Source organism: Pleurodeles waltl, chromosome 2_1 (genome assembly GCF_031143425.1).
Source record: "Pleurodeles waltl isolate 20211129_DDA chromosome 2_1, aPleWal1.hap1.20221129, whole genome shotgun sequence".
In the NCBI taxonomy this organism is placed as follows: domain Eukaryota; kingdom Metazoa; phylum Chordata; class Amphibia; order Caudata; family Salamandridae; genus Pleurodeles; species Pleurodeles waltl.
Genome location: NC_090438.1, coordinates 134,534,971 through 134,558,731, shown reverse-complemented (window position 1 = coordinate 134,558,731; position 23,761 = coordinate 134,534,971). Strand labels below are relative to the sequence as shown.

Here is a 23,761-nt window from a genome sequence, read left to right as displayed (position 1 = left end):
GTCAGGTGCAGAGGTCAAAGAGGTGCCCAAAACACATAGGCACCTATGGAGAAGAGGGGTGCTCTGGTTCCAGTCTGCTAGCAGGTAAGTACCCGTGTCCTTGGGGAGCAGACCAGGAGGGTTTTGTAGAGCACTGGAGGGGACACAAGTAGGCACACAAAACACTCAGCGGCACAGGGGTGGCCAGGTGCAGTGTACAAAACAGGCATCGGGTTTTAGATACGATTCAATGGAGGGACCCGGGGGTCACTCTAGCGGTGCAGGTAGGCACAGGGGCGGCTTCTCGGGACAGCCACCACCTGGGCTAGGTAGAGGGTTGCCTGGGGGTCACTCCTGCACTGAGGTTTGTTTCCTTCAGGTCCTGGGGGATGCAGGTGCAGTGCTGGTTCCAGGCGTCGGGTCCCTTGTTACAGGCAGTCACAGTCAGGGGGGTAGCCTCTGGATTCTCTCTGCAGGCGTCGCTGTGGGGGCCCAGGGGGGTTGTCTCTGGCTACTCACGGGGTTGCAGTCGCTGGGGAGTCCTCCCTGTTTTGTTTGTTCTCTGGATCTCGAGCCGAGGGCGTCGGGTGCAGAGTGGGAAGTCTCACGCTTCCGGCAGGAAACGTGAAGTCTTTAAAAGTTGCTTCTTTGTTGCAAAGAAGTTTCTGTTGTTCGAACAGAGCTGCTGCTCACTGGAGTTTCTTGGTCCTTTAGTCCAGGGCAGTCCTCTGAGGCTTCAGAGGTCGCTGGTCCCTGTCGGATGCGTCTCTGGTTGCAGGTTTTCGAGTCTCAGGTAAGTAAAGCACTTACACAGTAAGACTATTGGGCATAGGCAGCCCACCGTTGGGGATTCAAGGCAACCCCAAAGCCACAACACCAGCAACACAGGGACGGGTAGGTGCAGAGGTCAAAGGAGGGTCCAAAACACCGCAGTGCCTATGGAGAACAAGGAACAAGGATGCTCAGGTTCCAGTCTGCTAGCAGGTAAGTACCTGCGTCCTCGTGGAGCAGACCAGGGGGGTTTTGTAGAGCACTGAGGGGGGGCACACAAAAGCACACAAACACACCCTCAGGGGCAAAGGGGAGGCCGGGTGCAGTGTGCAAAGTAGGTTTTGGGTTTGCTGTAGAAATCAATGGAGGGACCCGGGGGTCACTCTGGCGATGCAAGCAGAGCACAAGGGGGCTTCTCGGGCCAGCCACCAAATGGGCTAGGATGAGGGCTGCCTGTGGTCACTCCTGCACTGGTAGGTGGTTCTTCTCAGTCCTGGGGGCTGTGGGTGCAGTGCTTGGTCCAGATGTCTGGTTCCTTTGTTACCAGGCAGTCGCGGTCAGGGGCAGCCTCTGGATCCTCTCTGCAGCCATCACTGGGGAGGTGCAGGGAGGTCGACTCAGGGTGTCTACGTCGTTGGAATCTCCTGGGAGTCCTCTCTGAGGTACTGGTTGTCCCTGAACTCGAGCCGGGGGCGTCGGGTGCAGAGTGTGAAGACTCACGCTTCTGGCAGGAAGTGATAGTCTCTTTAAAGTTGCTTCTTTGTTGCAATTTTGTTGCTGTTTCTGGACAGAGCCGCTGTCCTCCGGAGGTTCTTGGTCCTTTAGGTGCAAGTCAGTCCTCTGAATCCTCAGAGGTCGCTGGTCACGCTGGATGCATCGATGTGCAGGTTCTTTGAGTCTGGACACAGGCCGGTAGGGCTGGGGCCAATGCAGTTGTCGTCTCCATCGTCTCTGCGGGGCTTTCAGGTCAGCAGTCCTTCTTCTTGTTGTAGGCTGCAGGAATCTAATTTCCTGGGTTCAGGGTTGCTCCTAAATACTGAATTTAGGGGTGTGTTTAGGTCTAGAGGGCAGTAGCAGTTGGCTACTGCCCTGGAGGGTGGCTACACCCTCTTTGTGCCTCCTCCCTGAGGCGAGAGGGACACATCCCTATTCCTATTGGGGTAATCCTCCAAAACCAAGATGGAGGATTTCTTAAGGCAGGGGTCACCTCAGCTCAGGACACCTTAGGGGTTGTCCTGATTGGTGGGTGACGACTCCTCATTATCTCCTCCGGACTTGCCACCAAAAGTGGGGGCTGTGTCCGGAGGGGTGGGCATTTCCACTAGCAGGGATGTCCTGGGGTGCTGTAACAACAGGCATGAGCCTTTGAGGCTCACCGCCAGGTGTTACAGTTCCTGTAGGGGAGGTGATAAGTACCTCCACCCAGTGCAGGCTTTGTTCCTGGCCAAAGAGCGACAAAGGCACTCACCTCATGTGGCCAGAAACTCAAATGGTTGTGGCAGGCTGGCAGGAACTGGTCAGCCTAACACTAGGAACTGCACTGGTACACAGGCAGGCATCTCTAAGATGCCCTCTGTGAGCATTTGTCAATAAATTCCACAATGGCATCAGTGTGTATTTATTGTGCTGAGACGTTTGATACAAAACTTCACAGATTTCAGTATAGCCATTATTGAACTAGGGAGTTCGTAATTGACAGACTCCCAGACCATATACTCTTTATGTCTACCCTGCACTTACAATGTCTAAGGCTTGGCTTAGACACTGTAGGGGCACAGTGCTCATGCAACTATGCCCTTACCTGTGGTATAGTGCACCCTGCCTTAGGGCTGTAAGGCCTGCTAGAGGGGTGACTTACCTATGCCATAGGCAGTGGGTTGAGGGCATGGCACCCTGAGGCAAATGCCCTGTCGACTTAGTCATTTTCTCCCCACCAGCACGCACAAGCTGTGAGGCAGTGTGCATGAGCTGAGTGGGGGTCTCCCGGGGGCATAATACATGCTGCAGCCCTTAGAGACCTTCCCTGGCCACAGGGCCCTTGGTACCAGGGGTACCAGTTACAAGCAACTTATCTGTGTGCCAGGGCTGTGCCAATTGTGGGAACAAAGGTACAGTTTAGAGAAGGAACACTGGGGCTGGGGCCTGGTTAGCAGGGTCCCATCACACTTTCAATCCTAACTGGCATCACCAAAGGCAAAAAGTTAGGGGGTAACCCCGCCAAGGGAGGCATTTCGCTACAGATGGGTGTAGGTGAACAATTTTCGCGGTTGGAGGAAAAGAGGTGCTGCCTGGGACGAGCAAGGTCCAGGAGGACTCTATAGAGGAGGGGGAGTCACAGGGGACCCTCCACGTTGCAGAAGGCCCACAGGTGCAGAGGCTGTCCCACATGACAGGGATACAGAAGACGCTGAAGCAGCCCACACAGCACCACAGACGTTAGCCCCATGTCGCCGGAGGACCACATAGAGGCCCAGGAGTTGCAAGAGGGAGTGCTGGCAGATGGAGCTACACATTGCCTGAAGTTCCCCTTGGAGGTGAACCAAACAAGTCTTGGAAGCTGCTAAGGACGCGGTGCATGGGGTTACTGTCTTGTGTGGAGTGGGAATGACTTACCACCACCAAAGTGCAACAGCTGGTAGAGAGGACTAAAGGGACCACTCCAGACCACCAACCCGTGAGGCAGGAGCCACGCCACTCAGGATGAGGGGAGATCCACGCGGCCAGTCATCGTTGCATCCAGGTACCCCTGGATGCAGGGGAGTGATGCCTTCACCCCAAGGGAGATTCCTCCTCCTTCTTGTGCAGGCTGAAGAGTTACAGTCTTCTGATGATGCACGGCCAGGGAAATGTTGCAAAGCTGCCAGGAATTCTGGATACAATGTTGCAGATCCTCGTGGATCTGCAGCTTGTAGGTTCCTGGAGGGTCCAGTCGTGGTTCCAGAGGCCAGAAGTCGAGGCAGAGGTTACAGAGGAGTCCTGCTGGAATCTTGGAAGCCGAATCTGAGGACCCACCCCAGAGGAAGACCCTATATAGCCCAAAGAGGGGGCTTGGGCACCTAACCAGGTAACTACGTATCGGAGGGTGCCTCTGACGTCACTTTCCTGGCCTGGCCACTCAGATGCTCCCACAGTTCCCTGCCAACCTTGGAATCAAGATGGCAGAACCCAGGGACTCTCTGGAGGAGCCCTGGGCACTACCCCTGGGCTGGTGATTGAAAGGAGAGTGGTCACTCCCCTTTACATTGTCCAGTTTTGTGCTAGAGCAGGGACTGGGGAGGTCCCTGAACTAGTGTGGACTGGTTTATGCACGGAGGGCAACAAATGTGCCCTTCAGAACAAAACCAGTGGCTGGGGAGGCTACAACTCCCAAGCCAGTCACACCTATTTCCAAAGGAAGAGGATGTTACATCCCTCTCCCAAAGGAAATCCTTTGTTCTCCCTTCTTGGGCTTGATCAGATCAAGCAGCAGGAGGGCAAAAACCTGTCTGAGGGGTTGCAGCAGCTGGGATGCCCAGAAAACCCTGTAAGACTGGTGGTAGCAATGCAGGGGGTCCGTTAAGGAGCCCCCAGAGTGCATGGAATCGTACTTCCAATACTTGCAACAGTATTCGGGTATAATTCCAACATGTTTGACACCAAACATGCCCAGGTTCGGAGTTACCATTATGTAGCTGGAAATAGATAGTGACCTATGTCCAGTACACGTGTAAAATGGCATCCCCACACTCACGAAGTCCAGGACTGAGAGGGCCTACCATAGGGTGACTTACAGTGACCTGGTGCAGTGACCTGTAGTGACCTGTAGTGAAACCGGGTGTGTGCACCCGGCTCACGCAGTCTGCAATCGCAAGCCTGCAGAACCCTTTGCATGGGCTCCCTATGAGTGGCAGAATAACTGCTGCAGCCCATAGGGATCCCCTGGAACCCCAATGCCTAGGGTACCTAGGTACCATATACTGGGACTTACATGGGGGGCACCAGTATGCCAGTAGTGGGGATAAAAAGTTACCAGCAACCAAATTTATAGGAGAGAGCACAGTCACCGAGGTCCTGGTTAGCAGGATCCCAGTGAACACAGTCAAACACACTGACAAACAGGACAAAAGTTGAGGTAAGCAAGCTAGAAAGAGGCTACTTTCCTACAGGCAGCAGTAAGTCTTATATTATATTTTATTTTATTTTGTTTTAATTTATTTTGCATATGTTTGGGTTTGTATGCTTTTAATGTGCATGGGTAAGTGAGTAAATGAAAGACTGGGTCAATGAGTGCTTGAATGTTCGCATGAGTGCAATAATGAGTGACATAATGCATGTTTAATGATTTATTGAGTGCCTAAACTCACTAGTAAATGAAGAAGCTCTTTCAGTTAGACGTCAGACCCATTGACATTGCCAGACATTGTTAGGTAGTAATTAGCATTAGATCTCCCTGTGAGGTGGCATTTTGCTCTCTACATCCAAGTACCTCTTCTTTCTCTAAGCAGTATATCATCTTAGTGCCAGGATACACATTTATTGTAGTGTGTACTGTAAAAGTGTGTAAGATCAAACTAAATCAATATTCACATTAGATTTTAGCTCAAGAATTCAGCATAATTTGCAAGGACAATTTGATATAATCATTTAGATAAATGCTTACAAGCATGTCTACTGAAATGACTGTGTCACAGAGCTGTCTCTAGAATTAGAAGAGTGTAATAGCGGGAACTCCACTGAAGGCAACAGAGGGTAAGTAATAACTAATGAATGGTATAGTTCTGGACAGTAGGTTATAATGTTTCATTAGGGGCAATTTCATCATACTGAATAGCTAGCACGCCTACAAGACAATGTTGCTGATCGTGGGCACACTTAGGATTGTTTAGATCATAGTATCGACATGCCTAATACAATTAAGCTGCATCAGAAACCAATTTTCCTCTATGTTAAGATTTGCAACATCCCAGTCCCTGCAACAGGCTCAAGCAGCAACTCAGGTTACACATAAGCAGATTTGACATTATGTAGTCAGATTCAAACATGCTTAGTTTTAGACAAGTCTTTAGCAGTAAGTCCAAGAAGTGCCTCACTCAGTCTCCTGCAGCAGTAATTGTGGGTTCATTTTCTCAGATTTGTTTTTATAAATCTCCCCCAGTAAATAGGCTTTATTAGAAGTTAGATGTGGATTCTGTTATCAACTATGGTGCCCACTGTAAATAGACTGTATTGGGGGACAATCTCTAACAGTGAGTGGCAGTTTATGAGTCTCCCACATAAGTCAAGAGAGCAAATGCAGATACATTTTAGTAGATCTGTTGTGGCACGTGAACGTGTCAGCAACATATCTTAAGTAAACAGAGTTGGCTAGGGAACAGTTACCAGAATTGACTGGCAAAGCTCACAAACTTGTTTTCTTCCTCAGCGGTGAGATGACAGAATCAGTGATGGTGGGTAGAGTGTGCCAGTTTTGGTAAGCAGTGGGCCCAAAGCAATGAGGCTCCTTCAAAGGAGCTAGTATTGCATGGACGATTAGCCACATTACATCTACAAAGATCATCAAACGAACAAAGGAAAGATTTGCATGAATAATTTAGTTATTGACTCAATAATGTTATTATATTTTGGAAGTAAAATAAAATTAAACATACTGCTTACCGCATGGAGTCTTTCCACCAGCTTTTGATCGCCAAGACAGTTGTTAGTATCAAACCAGGAGTCAAAGTCCTAAAAAAAAGTAAACAAATCAAAACATTATATGTCTGTGTGTGTGTGTGTGTATGTATGTATGTATGTATGTATAGATGAATGTCAATTCAACCAGTTTACTGACGTTGTAGTAGCTGAAATAAGATGACAGTAGTGCTCCTAATAAAATAAAAGAATACTGTAATTACAGGGTTCTTCCTCAAATTCATGAAAACCATGAAATCTCCAGGCATGTACTGGAACCAAGAGCACTTTTGAGACAGAGAAACCTCTCTCCACAGCAACAACCTCGTGCTTGTGCATTTGGGGTAGACAACCGTCAAATCAGATCAGCTATTACTAAGTCTCACCATAAATAGAAACAGAGGATCAGAAGCTGGATGCATCCTGTCTCAAAGCGTGAATATGACTAGGTGAATAAAGGGCAAAGTGAAAGGCTTTCCCAACAGTTCACTACAATACTTCTTGAAGTGTGTCTGTTGCCATGAGAGCAGAAGTAAAACCCAAACCCAACTCCCACTGGTTTGTTCTCTCAGACCTTTATGTAGCTTTGCAGAAGTAAAAAAATAACCTAAGGGCTTGCAGATATGGCCAATGAAGTGATATACTGATGGGAAGATTGCTGAAAGAGTAAACAAATATAACAAGAAAGAACTGCAATACAAGACACATTCATCGTAATGGTACTTTGCTAACAGAAACCCTGTGCCAGACAACTAACATGACAGGGAAAGGAAAAAACAAAAGATGGAGGCAAGTAAGGAAAATGAAGGGAGAAATAATATAATCTAAGAGCTAAAACTGGAAATTCTCTGGCAATGGAAAAGGAGATGAAATAGAACAAAGAGACAATACACTTCACTGATAAAGACTCTAGCCATAGGGTTCTCAAGAGGGTACACCATATAATTAAAAATTATCTTCAAAGAGCATGTAAAATGTTGTAGAGGGGGCCAGCCTATGAGCCAGCCTATGATCTCGGTTGTGGAATTTCTGCTACTTATTTGTTGCGCGAGGATTCCACAACAACCCTTTAAGAAAGGCTACCATTTTGATTGAATGTGCAATCAGAGACAGGAATGTGGAAGAATTTTTACAACTGTGCAGAACAAGGTTCCATTGCTATTAGATCACATTTAGAAAACAGGCACCGTTCTCTTCAAGACCATGCTATCCGTGCCACGTAGTTCCCTTTCTTGTCAGGAAAACTGCAGTACACCAGAATCTGCTCCCACATGCATATACCCTATAACCAAACTGGACATGGTATTACTGTAAGATGTGAATATGCTTTCACTATACCCAATGTCAGCCCCACTCATCGCCCTGGAGGAGGACAGCCAGAGAGATCCGGGGGCAGAGTAAAAGGGAGGGGTCCCCAAAAACACATTTTCCCGATGCAATTTCCCATAGGGATTTTAAACACAACTACAGCCTAAACCAGTGGTTCCCAAACTGTGCGCCGCGGCTCCTTGGTGCGCCGTCAAAATTAGCCAGGGGCGCCGCACACAGTCTGGAAACCACTCGGAGGTGCTTTTAATCGGTAGCTTTTCACCGTGGTTTTGGAAACAAAACCCCCTGCATTAATTATTGTGACCAGCGGAGGGCGCCAGAGTACCATTAATAATATCCCTATGACAAAAGAAAAGAAATAGTTTAAAATAAATGGTTTTCAGGAACCTGAACGAGAGAATTAAGAAGTCAAACTGTAAATAGTGTAGGTACAGGTACAGGCTGGGATTACGTTCCCCCACCCGCCAAAAAAAAGTAACATAATGGGGAGCCGTGGCCAACACGGCCAATAGGTCAAAGGAGCCGGGGATCGAAAAAGTTTGGGAACCACTGGCCTAAACCATTGAACGCATCAATACAAATTTGGTAGAAAGCTAGATCTTGGTCCAAAAAGCGTGTTGTTTGTAATTTGGTGCAAATTTGTTCAGTTGTTTCGGAGTTATTAAAGGAAAAAGAAATATAAATATCTAGGGAGTTGATCCACGTGCTAACAGCAATGCTGTGACTGGCTGGCCAGACCTGACAGGAAAGTTGTGGCTGCCATTTTATCTGTCGGGACACACTCCCAGGGCCTCGAAATGAAATCCTACAGTGATTCAAGCGGACAGGGTAGAGGTACCCTTAGCCCTCAGGTGCAATAGAGGGGTTTCTGAGGAACCGCTGATAGGGAAGAAATTTCGACGTGACTGGATACATCGCATTACGCCCCCCCTCATGTGAATCTGTGATGATGCACGGATCCAGCCCAACTGAAAAAAAATGAACACACTCACAGACCCACTTACACACTCTAATGCCCCCAAACCTACCACTCATACACCCACTTACATAACCACAAACCTACTTACAAGCCCACACCAATGCTCACACACCCATGGACATAACCACAGAGCCACTCAGACAACCAGTCATACAATCAGGCACACATCCACAAAACGACTCGCGTACATACTCACAGATACACACACACTCACACACCTACAAAACCACTCATACACCCTCTCACAGACCCACAAAACCGCTACCACATCCAATCACAGACCCACACAGCCACTCACACGACCATACAGCCACTCACATAGTTACTCACAGACCCACAGCATGGGGATTGCTGCAAGACAGACTCTGCAGCCAATCCTCTATTGCACTGGGTGGTGTTGGCTGCATTTATTGGGGGGTGGGGGGGTTGTAGGAAAGTACCATCTTGCCTGGCATGCTACCCCCATTTTTACTTGTGTGTCTGTTTGTTTTTGCCTATGTCACTGGGATCCTGCTAGCCAGGACAACAGTGCTCTTAGTTTGTGGCCTATATGTGTTTCCTGTGTGGTGCCTAACTGTATCACTGAGGCTCTGCCTACCAGAACCTCAGTGTTTATGCTCTCTCTGCTTTTAAAATTGTCACTGCAGGCTAGTGACTATTTTCACCAATTCTGATTGGCACACTGGAACACCCATATAATTCCCTAGTATATGGTACCTAGGTACCCAGGGTATTGGGGTTCCAGGAGATCCCTATTGGCTGCAGCATTTCTTTTGCCACCCATAGGGAGCTCAGACAATTCTTACACATAACTGCAACTGTAGCCTGAGTGAAATAACGTCCACGTTATTTCACAGCCATTTTACACTGAACTTAAGTAACTTATAAGTCACCTATATGTCTAACCCTCACTTAGTGAAGGTTAGGTGCAAAGTTACTAAGTGTGAGGGCACCCTGGCACTAGCCAAGGTGCCCCCACAGATCTCAGAGCCATTTCCCCGGACGCTGTGAGTGCGGGAACACCATTACACGTGTGAACTACATATAGGTCAATACCTATGTGTAGCTTCAAAATGGTAACTCCGAACATGGCCATATAACATATCTAAGATCATGGAATTGTCCCCCCAAGCCAAATCTGGTATTGCGGTGCCAATCCCATGCATCCCTGGGGCTCCAGCATGGACCCCGGGTACTGCCAAACTAGCTCTCTGGGGTTTTCTCTGCAGCTACCGCTGCTGCCAACCCTCAGACAGGTTTCTGCCCTCCTGGGGTCTGGGCAGCCGAGTCCCAGGAAGGCAGAACAAAGGATTTCCTCTGAGAGAGAGTGTTACACCCTCTCCCTTTGGAAATAGGTGTTAAGGGTTGGGGAGGAGTAGCCTCCCCCAGCCTCTGGAAATGCTTTGAAGGGCACAGATGGTGCCCTCCTTGCATAAACCAGTCTACACCGGTTCAGGGATCTCCTAGCCCCTGCTCTGGTGCAAAATTGGACAAAGGAAAGGGGAGTGAGCACTCCCCTGTCCATAACCACCCCAGGGGTGGTGCCCAGAGCTCCTCCAGTGTGTCCCAGACCTCTGCCATCTTGAATGCAGAGGTATGAGGGCACAATGAAGACCTCTCAGTGGCCAGTGACAGCAGGTGATGTCAGAGACCCCTCCTGATAGGCTCTTACCTGGTTAGGGAGCCAATCCTCCTCAGAGGGCTATTTAGGGTCTCTCCTGTGAGTTTCTTGTCAGAGAACGAATGCAAGAGTTCATAAGAGTTCCTCTGTGTAGGAAGTTGGCTCTGTATGTGCTATTTCAAAGTAAGGAATAGCATGCACAGAGTCCAAGGGTTCCCCTTAGAGGTAAAATAGTGGTAAAAATAGATAATACTAATGCTCTATTTTGTGGTAGTGTGGTCGAGCAGTAGGCTTATCCAAGGAGTAGTGTTAAGCATTTGTTGTACATACACATAGACAATAAATGAGGTACACACACTCAGAGACAAATCCAGCCAATAGGTTTTTGTATAGAAAAATATCTTTTCTTAGTTTATTTTAAGAACCACAGGTTCAAATTCTACATGTAATAGCTCATTCGAAAGGTATTGCAGGTAAGTACTTTAGGAACTTCAAATCATCAAAATTGCATGTATACTTTTCAAGTTATTGACAAATAGCTGTTTTAAAAGTGGACACAGTGCAATTTTCACAGTTCCTAGGGGAGGTAAGTATTTGTTAGTTTTACCAGGTAAGTAAGACACTTACAGGGTTCAGTTCTTGGTCCAAGGTAGCCCACCGTTGGGGGTTCAGAGCAACCCCAAAGTCACCACACCAGCAGCTCAGGGCCGGTCAGGTGCAGAGTTCAAAGTGGTGCCCAAAACACATAGGCTAGAATGGAGAGAAGGGGGTGCCCCGGTTCCGGTCTGCTTGCAGGTAAGTACCCGCGTCTTCGGAGGGCAGACCAGGGGGGTTTTGTAGGGCACCGGGGGGGACACAAGTCCACACAGAAATTTCACCCTCAGCGGCGCGGGGGCGGCCGGGTGCAGTGTAGAAACAAGCGTCGGGTTCGCAATGTTAGTCTATGAGAGATCTCGGGATCTCTTCAGCGCTGCAGGCAGGCAAGGGGGGGATTCCTCGGGGAAACCTCCACTTGGGCAAGGGAGAGGGACTCCTGGGGGTCACTTCTCCAGTGAGAGTCCGGTCCTTCAGGTCCTGGGGGCTGCGGGTGCAGGGTCTCTCCCAGGCGTCGGGACTTTAGGTTCAAAGAGTCGCGGTCAGGGGAAGCCTCGGGATTCCCTCTGCAGGCGGCGCTGTGGGGGCTCAGGGGGGACAGGTTTTGGTACTCACAGTATCAGAGTAGTCCTGGGGTCCCTCCTGAGGCGTCGGATCTCCACCAGTCGAGTCGGGGTCGCCGGGTGCAGTGTTGCAAGTCTCACGCTTCTTGCGGGGAGCTTGCAGGGTTCTTTAAAGCTGCTGGAAACAAAGTTGCAGCTTTTCTTGGAGCAGGTCCGCTGTCCTCGGGAGTTTCTTGTCTTTTCGAAGCAGGGGCAGTCCTCAGAGGATGTCGAGGTCGCTGGTCCCTTTGGAAGGCGTCGCTGGAGCAGGATCTTTGGAAGGCAGGAGACAGGCCGGTGAGTTTCTGGAGCCAAGGCAGTTGTCGTCTTCTGGTCTTCCGCTGCAGGGGTTTTCAGCTGGGCAGTCCTTCTTCTTGTAGTTGCAGGAATCTAATTTTCTAGGGTTCAGGGTAGCCCTTAAATACTAAATTTAAGGGCGTGTTTAGGTCTGGGGGGTTAGTAGCCAATGGCTACTAGCCCTGAGGGTGGGTACACCCTCTTTGTGCCTCCTCCCAAGGGGAGGGGGTCACAATCCTAACCCTATTGGGGGAATCCTCCATCTGCAAGATGGAGGATTTCTAAAAGTTAGAGTCACTTCAGCTCAGGACACCTTAGGGGCTGTCCTGACTGGCCAGTGACTCCTCCTTGTTGCTTTCTTTGTTCCCTCCAGCCTTGCCGCCAAAAGTGGGGGCCGTGGCCGGAGGGGGCGGGCAACTCCACTAAGCTGGAGTGCCCTGCTGGGCTGTGACAAAGGGGTGAGCCTTTGAGGCTCACCGCCAGGTGTCACAGCTCCTGCCTGGGGGAGGTGTTAGCATCTCCACCCAGTGCAGGCTTTGTTACTGGCCTCAGAGTGACAAAGGCACTCTCCCCATGGGGCCAGCAACATGTCTCTAGTGTGGCAGGCTGCTGGAACCAGTCAGCCTACACAGCTAGTTGGTTAAGTTTCAGGGGGCACCTCTAAGGTGCCCTCTGGGGTGTATTTTGCAATAAAATGTACACTGGCATCAGTGTGCATTTATTGTGCTGAGAAGTTTGATACCAAACTTCCCAGTTTTCAGTGTAGCCATTATGGTGCTGTGGAGTTCGTGTAAAACAGACTCCCAGACCATATACTCTTATGGCTACCCTGCACTTACAATGTCTAAGGTTTTGCTTAGACACTGTAGGGGCACAGTGCTCATGCACTGGTACCCTCACCTATGGTATAGTGCACCCTGCCTTAGGGCTGTAAGGCCTGCTAGAGGGGTGTCTTACCTATACTGCATAGGCAGTGAGAGGCTGGCATGGCACCCTGAGGGGAGTGCCATGTCGACTTACTCATTTTGTTCTCACCAGCACACACAGGCTTGTAAGCAGTGTGTCTGTGCTGAGTGAGGGGTCTCTAGGGTGGCATAAGACATGCTGCAGCCCTTAGAGACCTTTCTTGGCATCAGGGCCCTTGGTACTAGAAGTACCAGTTACAAGGGACTTATCTGAATGCCAGGGTGTGCCAATTGTGGATACAATGGTACATTTTAGGTGAAGGAACACTGGTGCTGGGGCCTGGTTAGCAGGGTCCCAGCACACTTCTCAGTCAAGTCAGCATCAGTATCAGGCAAAAAGTGGGGGGTAACTGCAACAGGGAGCCATTTCTTTACACAAGCCCCCCCCAGCCCACAGGCCAGGAGACTCAGCCAACGCTGGAAGAGTCTTCCTAGTCTGTCAGGCGAGGAAGAGTAGAGGAAATGGCTGGTTTGTTGCAGGGCCTACTCTGCCTTACATCCTCCTGTTCAGGTCATTCCCTCTGGGGAACTGACCCACTTCCACAGTGATAGGACCTAGTCTGAACTGCCTCTTGTCTGTGCTTTTTATGTCTTCACCCATTCTCTCTATTTTGAGGTCAGAGGTATCCACCTCTGCTAATCTTATCTTAGCCAAGGTCACCCCTAGCTTACCCAAAGAGGTTACCCAGAGCTGGAGTAACCCCACCATGACCAACAGGGTCAGGGGGCCTAACTTGTTATTTGGCATGGGGTCAGACCACCATGCCAAGGATAGTGCAGCCATAAAGGCTAACACCCAGCAGAGGCCACTGACAGCTGTCAGTGCCCAGAACCACACCTTTAGCTCTTCACCTAAAAGGGAAGGGGCTAAGTTACAGGCTTCTTTGGGTTCAGGTTGCCTGTCTGCTGTATTGGAGTGGGGGGTTACCACATCTTGTAGTGAACACCCTTCTTCCACTCTTTCTTCTGTTAGCTGAGGAGCCACCCACTCAGGTTTAACAGTTGCCTGACTAGCCAGGACTTCTTGTGGGTCAGGTTGGACTTTATCAGGGCCATTTTTGGAGTTCTCCCCTACTGGAGCAGAATCTCCCTGGCTTGCTGTAACCTTGGCTAAAGGTTGTCCACCCTTCCTACTCTGTTTTCTTTTCTTCTTCTTCTGGGGCCTGCTTGCATTTACTGCAGAGGCAGGACTTCCAGAAACCTTGGGAGAGGACTGGCACTGGACCAGTTCCTCTCTTGAGCTCTGACTAACCTCTGGGTAGTCATTTCCAAGGAGACAATCAAGGGGGAGGTCTGTACTGACTACTACCCTTCTCCAGCTAAGAGTGCCACCCACTTCTATGGGTACTAAAGCCACAGGCCTCTTAGTGACCCTGTCTAGGCTAACTCTTACCCTGGCAGTCTCACCTGGGATGTACTGGTTTGAGAGCACCAGCCTGTCATGCACAATAGTGTGACTGGCACAAGTGTCTCTCAGGGCAGTGGTTGGGATTCCATTCACCAGTAGGTGGTGGAAGTGTCTACTTCCCTCTGGAATCTCCAACTCACCTGTTGGGCCCTGTTTCCAGTTGAAGGCTATGAAGACCTCCTCATCTGAAGAGTCATCTCCCATGGCTATACTGGTTACCCCTGGAATTTTGTTCTGAGGTTTGTTTTTGGGACAAGAAGTGTCCTTGGTGTGGTGCCCAGACTGTTTACAGTTGTGGCACCATGCCTTAGTGGCATCCCAGTTCTTACCCTGGTACCCACCTTTGTTTTGGGTTGTGTCTTGGGGCCCACCCACCTGTTCTGGTTTTTGGGGGCCTACAGAGGACTCTTTTTCTTTGTTTCTAGTGTCACCCACTTTCTCCTGGGGAGTTTTTGTAACCCCTTTCTTTTGGTCACCCCCAGTGGAAGTTTTGGTTACCCTAGTCTTGACCCAGTGGTCTGCCTTCTTTCCCAATTCTTGGGGAGAAATTGGACCTAGGTCTACCAGATACTGATGCAACTTTTCATTGAAGCAGTTACTTAGAATGTGTTCTTTCATAAACAAATTATAAAGCCCAACATAGTTACACACTTCATTTCCAGTTAACCAACCATCTAGTGTTTTTACTGAGTAGTCTACAAAATCAACCCAGGTCTGACTCGAGGATTTTTGAGCCCCCCTGAATCTAATTCTATACTCCTCAGTGGAGAATCCAAAGCCCTCAATCAGGGTACCCTTCATGAGGTCATAAGATTCTGCATCTTTTCCAGAGAGTGTGAGGAGTCTATCCCTACACTTTCCAGTGAACATTTCCCAAAGGAGAGCACCCCAGTGAGATCTGTTTACTTTTCTGGTTACACAAGCCCTCTCAAAAGCTGTGAACCATTTGGTGATGTCATCACCATCTTCATATTTTGTTACAATCCCTTTGGGGATTTTTAGGATGTCAGGAGAATCTCTGACCCTATTTAAGTTGCTGCCACCATCGATGGGACCTAGGCCCATCTCTTTTCTTTCCCTTTCTATGGCTAGGAGCTGCTTTTCCAAAGCCAATCTTTTGACCATCCTGGCTAACAGGGGGTCATCTTCACTGGAGTTATCCTCAGTGATTTCAGAGGTGTTGGTCTCTCCTGTGAGGGAACCAGCATCTCTGACTATTATTTTTGGAGTCAGGGTTTGAGGGACCCTGTTCTCCCTAGATAGGACTGGTAGGGGGGAATTTTCCTCCTGGTCACTATCCTCTTCCTCTGAGTTGCCACCCTCAGAGGGGTTGGCCTTTTCAAACTCTGCCAAAAGCTCCTGGAGCTGTATTTTGGTAGGTTTGGGGCCCATTGCTATTTTCTTTAGTTTACAGAGTGACCTTAGCTCTCTCATCTGTAGATGGAGGTAAGGTGTGGTGTCGAGTTCCACCACATTCACATCTGTGCTAGACATTATGCTTCTAAAAGTTGGAATACTTTTTAAGAAACTAAAACTGGTTCTAGAATCTAATTCAAACTTTTACAAACTTTTAAACTCTAAAAGAAATGCTAAACAGGATCTAACACAAGGCCCTAGCAGGTCTTTTAAGAATTTAGAAAACTTTTCAAATTGCAAAAATCAATTTCTAATGACAATTTTGGAATTTGTCGTGTGATCAGGTATTGGCTGAGTAGTCCAGCAAATGCAAAGTCTTGTACCCCACCGCTGATCCACCAATGTAGGAAGTTGGCTCTGTATGTGCTATTTCAAAGTAAGGAATAGCATGCACAGAGTCCAAGGGTTCCCCTTAGAGGTAAAATAGTGGTAAAAATAGATAATACTAATGCTCTATTTTGTGGTAGTGTGGTCGAGCAGTAGGCTTATCCAAGGAGTAGTGTTAAGCATTTGTTGTACATACACATAGACAATAAATGAGGTACACACACTCAGAGACAAATCCAGCCAATAGGTTTTTGTATAGAAAAATATCTTTTCTTAGTTTATTTTAAGAACCACAGGTTCAAATTCTACATGTAATAGCTCATTCGAAAGGTATTGCAGGTAAGTACTTTAGGAACTTCAAATCATCAAAATTGCATGTATACTTTTCAAGTTATTGACAAATAGCTGTTTTAAAAGTGGACACTTAGTGCAATTTTCACAGTTCCTAGGGGAGGTAAGTATTTGTTAGTTTTACCAGGTAAGTAAGACACTTACAGGGTTCAGTTCTTGGTCCAAGGTAGCCCACCGTTGGGGGTTCAGAGCAACCCCAAAGTCACCACACCAGCAGCTCAGGGCCGGTCAGGTGCAGAGTTCAAAGTGGTGCCCAAAACACATAGGCTAGAATGGAGAGAAGGGGGTGCCCCGGTTCCGGTCTGCTTGCAGGTAAGTACCCGCGTCTTCGGAGGGCAGACCAGGGGGGTTTTGTAGGGCACCGGGGGGGACACAAGTCCACACAGAAATTTCACCCTCAGCGGCGCGGGGGCGGCCGGGTGCAGTGTAGAAACAAGCGTCGGGTTCGCAATGTTAGTCTATGAGAGATCTCGGGATCTCTTCAGCGCTGCAGGCAGGCAAGGGGGGGATTCCTCGGGGAAACCTCCACTTGGGCAAGGGAGAGGGACTCCTGGGGGTCACTTCTCCAGTGAGAGTCCGGTCCTTCAGGTCCTGGGGGCTGCGGGTGCAGGGTCTCTCCCAGGCGTCGGGACTTTAGGTTCAAAGAGTCGCGGTCAGGGGAAGCCTCGGGATTCCCTCTGCAGGCGGCGCTGTGGGGGCTCAGGGGGGACAGGTTTTGGTACTCACAGTATCAGAGTAGTCCTGGGGTCCCTCCTGAGGCGTCGGATCTCCACCAGTCGAGTCGGGGTCGCCGGGTGCAGTGTTGCAAGTCTCACGCTTCTTGCGGGGAGCTTGCAGGGTTCTTTAAAGCTGCTGGAAACAAAGTTGCAGCTTTTCTTGGAGCAGGTCCGCTGTCCTCGGGAGTTTCTTGTCTTTTCGAAGCAGGGGCAGTCCTCAGAGGATGTCGAGGTCGCTGGTCCCTTTGGAAGGCGTCGCTGGAGCAGGATCTTTGGAAGGCAGGAGACAGGCCGGTGAGTTTCTGGAGCCAAGGCAGTTGTCGTCTTCTGGTCTTCCGCTGCAGGGGTTTTCAGCTGGGCAGTCCTTCTTCTTGTAGTTGCAGGAATCTAATTTTCTAGGGTTCAGGGTAGCCCTTAAATACTAAATTTAAGGGCGTGTTTAGGTCTGGGGGGTTAGTAGCCAATGGCTACTAGCCCTGAGGGTGGGTACACCCTCTTTGTGCCTCCTCCCAAGGGGAGGGGGTCACAATCCTAACCCTATTGGGGGAATCCTCCATCTGCAAGATGGAGGATTTCTAAAAGTTAGAGTCACTTCAGCTCAGGACACCTTAGGGGCTGTCCTGACTGGCCAGTGACTCCTCCTTGTTGCTTTCTTTGTTCCCTCCAGCCTTGCCGCCAAAAGTGGGGGCCGTGGCCGGAGGGGGCGGGCAACTCCACTAAGCTGGAGTGCCCTGCTGGGCTGTGACAAAGGGGTGAGCCTTTGAGGCTCACCGCCAGGTGTCACAGCTCCTGCCTGGGGGAGGTGTTAGCATCTCCACCCAGTGCAGGCTTTGTTACTGGCCTCAGAGTGACAAAGGCACTCTCCCCATGGGGCCAGCAACATGTCTCTAGTGTGGCAGGCTGCTGGAACCAGTCAGCCTACACAGCTAGTTGGTTAAGTTTCAGGGGGCACCTCTAAGGTGCCCTCTGGGGTGTATTTTGCAATAAAATGTACACTGGCATCAGTGTGCATTTATTGTGCTGAGAAGTTTGATACCAAACTTCCCAGTTTTCAGTGTAGCCATTATGGTGCTGTGGAGTTCGTGTAAAACAGACTCCCAGACCATATACTCTTATGGCTACCCTGCACTTACAATGTCTAAGGTTTTGCTTAGACACTGTAGGGGCACAGTGCTCATGCACTGGTACCCTCACCTATGGTATAGTGCACCCTGCCTTAGGGCTGTAAGGCCTGCTAGAGGGGTGTCTTACCTATACTGCATAGGCAGTGAGAGGCTGGCATGGCACCCTGAGGGGAGTGCCATGTCGACTTACTCATTTTGTTCTCACCAGCACACACAGGCTTGTAAGCAGTGTGTCTGTGCTGAGTGAGGGGTCTCTAGGGTGGCATAAGACATGCTGCAGCCCTTAGAGACCTTTCTTGGCATCAGGGCCCTTGGTACTAGAAGTACCAGTTACAAGGGACTTATCTGAATGCCAGGGTGTGCCAATTGTGGATACAATGGTACATTTTAGGTGAAGGAACACTGGTGCTGGGGCCTGGTTAGCAGGGTCCCAGCACACTTCTCAGTCAAGTCAGCATCAGTATCAGGCAAAAAGTGGGGGGTAACTGCAACAGGGAGCCATTTCTTTACACTCTGCATCTCCCTCTTCGACTTCTGCCAAGGATCGACCGCTGACTGCTCCAGGACGCCTGCAAAACCGCAACAACGTAGCAAGACGACTACCAGCAACATTGTAGCACCTAATCCTGCCGGCTTTCTCAACTGTTTCCTGGTGGTGCATGCTCTGAGGGCTGTCTGCCTTCACCCTGCACTGGAAGCCAAGAAGAAATCTTCATATTCCCCATGCTAACGCAGGCACCAAACCTCTGCATCATCGGTCCTCTGGGTTCCCTCTCATCTTGACGAGCGTGGTCCCTGGAACACAGGAGCTGGATAGAAGTGACCCCGACAGTCCAGTGGTCCTTCTGTCTAAATTTGGTGGAGGTAAGTCCTTGCCTCCCCACGCCAGACAGTGATCTTGTGAACTGTGTGATTCGCAGCTGCTAGGGCTTCTGTGCACTTTTGCAAAGATTCCTTTGTACACAGCACAGCCCAGGTCCCCAGCACTCCGTCCTGCATTGCCCAACTCTCTGAATTGACCACCGGCTTCGTGGGCCCCTCTTTTGTTGTGTTGAGACGACCGCCGTGCTCAGATGTCTTGAACACCTGTTCAAGTGCTTCTGCGGGTGCTGCCTGCTTCTGCATGGGCTCTCTCTGTTGCTGAGCGCCCCCTCTGTCTCCTCCTCCAAGGGGCAACCTCCAGGTCCTTCCTGGGCCCGGGCAGCAGCCATTATCTTCAACTGCGACTCTTGCAGCTATCAAGGCTTGTTTGAGGTCTTTCTGCGTGGAAACATCTCTGCATCCTCCAGCACGCCGTGGCACATCTTCTGACCAAGAAGAAGTTCCTGGCACCTTCTGTTGTTGCAGAATCTTTGGCTTCTTCCACCTGGAGGCAGCCCTTTTGCACCTTCATCTGGGGTTTAGTGTGCTCCTGCCCCCCCTGGACACTTGCGTGACTCTTGGACTTGGTCCCCTTCCTTTGCAAGTCCTCAGGTCCAGGAATCCGTCTTCAGTGCTTTGCAGTCTGTTGTGGTCTTTGCAGAATCTCCTATCACGACTCTAGTGTGTTTCTGGGGTAGTAGGGTAACTTTACTCCTACTTTTCAGGGTCTTTGGGTGGGGTATCTTGGACACTCTTAGGGGGTTATTCTAACTTTGGAGGAGGTGTTAATCCGTCCCAAAAGTGACGGAAAAGTGACGGATTTACCACCAGCCGTATTACGAGTCCATTATATCCTATGGAACTCGTAATACGGCTGGTGGTATATCCGTCACTTTACCGTCACTTTTGGGACGGATTAACACTCCTCCAAAGTTAGAATAACCCCCTTAGTGTTTTCTTACACTCCCAGCGACCCTCTACACACTACACTAGGCCTAGGGTCCCTAAGTGGTTCACGTTCCACTTTCTTAGTATATGGTTTGTGTTGCCCTTAGGCCTATTGCATCCTATTGCATTCTACAGTGGCTGCACTACTTTTCTAACTGTTTACTGAACTGATGTTTGTGTGTATATTTTGTGTATTTTACTTATCTCCTAAGAGAGTATATCCTCTGAGATATTTTTGGCACATTGTCACTAAAATAAAGTACCTTTATTTTTAGTAACACTGAGTATTGTGATTCTTATGATATAGTGCTATATGATATAAGTGATATAGTAGGAGCTTTGCATGTCTCCTAGTTCAGCCTAAGCTGCTCTGCTATAGCTACCTCTATCAGCCTAAGCTGCTAAAACACTACTATTCTACTAATAAGGGATAAATGGACACAAGGTGTAAGTACCATCAGGTACCCACTATAAGTCAGGCCAGCCTCCTACAGTAACCATGCCAAGGAGGCATTTCCTTACATAGAGTATCCACCAGAAAGAGCATTACCGAAGGTAAGTAACTTATTCCTTTGGTGGCTTATGTCGCGAACAGAATTTCACCTTTATAATTCATAATTGGCATACTAACTCCTGTACATTACAATCTGCCAACACGTTAACGATGCATGGTCTATCTTAGGACCAAGTGCAGCTGTGCAGGCAGCATTCAAACTTGATGCACTACAGTTAAAGGGAGATTCGCACCGCTGCCTTGTTGATATTTTGACCAGTAGTCTGACCAGGCCACAGGAACAGTGGGATCTTGTCGGCAGATTCTAATAGAAGAGGGTGGTGCAACAAACTTGTCATATGAAGTTTCTGGCAAGCTACCTGTTGTCAAAATCAAGGTCCTAAAAGGTATTTTTAGTTCTGGAGAAACGGCACTTATCAGTGAAATGTGCTGGAACACAATCAATAAAATGTTTTGAGTGATTGCCAGATAGTTTTTTTCAGTGATCTTTTCAGCCAGCAATTATAGTACTTTAGCTAGTTTTCCCTTCTCTGACTCACCTTGGCCTGGGGAAAATGCTTAGCTAAGCCACAAGGAAAAAAGTTATGTTATATGGATTTGTAAAGCCTGGCTAATCACCCACGAGGGTATCCAGGCACTGAAAAGGGGGAGGGCCCAAAAACTGTGGACAGATGAATCATGCCTTTTCTGGAAGGTTCTTTTGGAGGTCCATGAGTTAGGGGGAGGTTCTAAGGTGTAGAGGGAGGTCATTCAGTACTTTGGCTAAAATGTGTGAGAAGAACCTTCCCCTGCATCTGGTCTTCATGGTGTGAGGAGTGCATGCAGTGGCTTGGGAGGCCGACCAAAGGTGTCTGGTGGGCTGGTAAAAGTTGAGGCAGTGGTTGAGGTTTGCTGGTCCGATTTAGTGGAGGGCTTTGTAGGTGTGTGTGAGCAGCTTGTATTCACGTCTGTCCTGGACTGGGAGCCTGTGGAGTGTGGTGAGTTGTTGATGTTCAGTGTGATGTCCAAGATAAGTCTGTTGGCGGCGTTCTGAGTGGTTTGGAGTTGGTGTAGGATGCGGGCTGGGATTCCGGCATAGAGGGTGTTTCTGTGGTCTAGTCTGCTTGTGATTTTAGCCTGGGTGATTGTTTGTCTAGTGTTCATAGGGCTCCATTTGAAAAATCTTGTGTCGCATTCGCAGGTTGTGAAAGCATGCTGAGGAGACAGAGTTTCTGTTTTTACATAGTGAGGCTGGTGTCTAGGATAATCCGGAGGTTCTTGACATGATCATTTGGGGCGAAGGGGTGCCTAGTTCGGAGGAGCAGGGGGAGTGGTTTCTTAAAATCAGATCTTCAAATTTGTCTGAGTTGAGCTGGAGGCAATTGTTACTCATCCATGATGCGACGCTGCATGTGCAGCTGGCAAAATTGGTTTTGGTGGCAATCTATCTGTTCATAAGGGAGAGAATGAGCTGTGTGTCATTGGCATATGCAACAATGCTGATGCCATGCGATCTGACGATATCTGCGATAGGTGCAGTTTATACATTGAAGAAAGTTGGGTGAGGAACGAGCCTTGAGGGAACCCACTGAGGAGATTTTTGGCCTCTGAGGTGTAGGGTGGTAGTATCACATGTTGTGTTCTTCCTGTTGTGAGAAAAGGCCTCTTTTTGACATGGTTAGCCCCCACTTCTTGCCTGATGTTTGATATAGCCTAGAAGTTGTAGTGCCCAGGGCCCCTGCTAATGAGCTTTTTCCCTAAAACTGTTGTGATGCATTGGCACAATTGGATACGACCTTAACTACCACTACAAGCCCCTAGTAAACGGGTATCTCGGTACCCAGGGCATGGGGTACTATGGGCCGGTCACTGACGGCAGCAGGTCATTGTGCCACCCTCTAGGGCCATGCATCCAGATGCACCTAGCACTACCATTGCAGGCTGAGTATCCTGGTGCAAACCTAAAACACGAACTCGACATGGCACACTGCCTGTACACCATGCACTGCATTTACTATGGGTAAGACACCCCTCTGGCAGGCCTCACAGCCCGAAGGCAGGGTACTCCATATCATATGTGAGGGCATAGCTGCATGAGCAATATGCCTCCACTGTGTCCTTGCCAAACCAGGGACACAGTAAGTGAACAGAGCAGACATTTTTATACATGTGGTGGACACTGGTCAACACGAGTTTCCCAGCTACATGATGACCACTCTAAACCCTGGGTTGTTTGGTATCAGATAAATCCAAACTGGTACCAATATTGGATTTATCCCTAAATGTACCCTTACAGGTGCCCCCTGCAAAAGTTAACTACCCTGGCATGGTTGCTGACTGGTTCTATCCAACCTGCCACCTCCAGACAACCAATATACAAACCATGGGGGAGAGCCCTGTCTCTGGTTTGTAAAACAATGCCCTTCCTGGGTGGAGGAGGTAACAACCCCCTCCCTCAGGAACGTGCACTGCCCTGGCAGTGAGCTTCAAAGGGTTTACTGACTTTAAAACGCAACCCCCAGGTCTGCTGCTAGCAGCAGATGGTCAGCCCCTTTGCAAACCCCCATTTTTGGCAGAAGCAAAGGTAGTCTTCTTGCTACTTTGTTGCAGTTTTGCAGGCGTCCTGGAGCAGTCAGCTGTCAATCCTTGGCAGAAGTCGAAGATGAAGATGCAGAGGAACTCTGGTGAATTCTTGCAAATTGTTATCTGAAGAAAAGCCCACAGAAGACCCTAAATAGCCCTCAGAGGAGGATTGGCCACCTAGAGAGGTAAGCACCTATCAGGAGGGGTCTCTGACGTCACCTGCTGGCACTGGCCACTCAGAGGTCTCCATTGTGACCTCACACCTCTGGTTTGCCCATCCTGTTAGGGGACCACTAGCTCTGGTAAAAGAAGGCTGGGCGAGACCTCTCCATGAGCCTAAAAAAGATGTGGTGGACTATGTACTAGGCCTACGTTCAAGGATGGCAGAGTGGAAAAGGCAAGCAAGAACCTTGAGGCCAGCCAACAGCTCCAGAAGATGTGTGTAGGAAGTTGGCTCGGTATATACTATCTCAAAGTAAGAGATGATGTCCACAGAGTCCAAGGGTTCCCCTTAGAGGTAAGATAGTGGCAAAATTAGATAATTCCAATGCTCTATTTTGCGGTAGTGTGGTCGAGCAGTAGGCTTCTCAGAGGGTAGTGTTAAGCATTTGTTGTATACACACAGTCAATAAATGAGGAACACACACTCAAAGACAAAGAGCTGATTCTCTACCTGATGGTCGATATAAAAACGTAAGGCTCTAGATTAGGATCCATCTGGTGAAGCCTCACCTCATATTTCGAGGAG

At 49.1% G+C, this 23,761-nt stretch overlaps 1 protein-coding gene across 2 annotated transcripts in view; it reads right to left on the bottom strand.

Annotated features, from left to right (window-relative positions):
- Positions 1–23,761, bottom strand: part of LOC138262082 (probable global transcription activator SNF2L1) — a 1,420,807-nt gene that overhangs the window by 917,824 nt on the left and 479,222 nt on the right. For both annotated transcript variants that reach the window (XM_069211817.1, XM_069211826.1), the window contains exon 9: positions 6,385–6,453. In XM_069211817.1, coding sequence (XP_069067918.1) covers positions 6,385–6,453 — 69 coding nt within the window. The remainder of the gene's footprint in view (positions 1–6,384; positions 6,454–23,761) is intronic.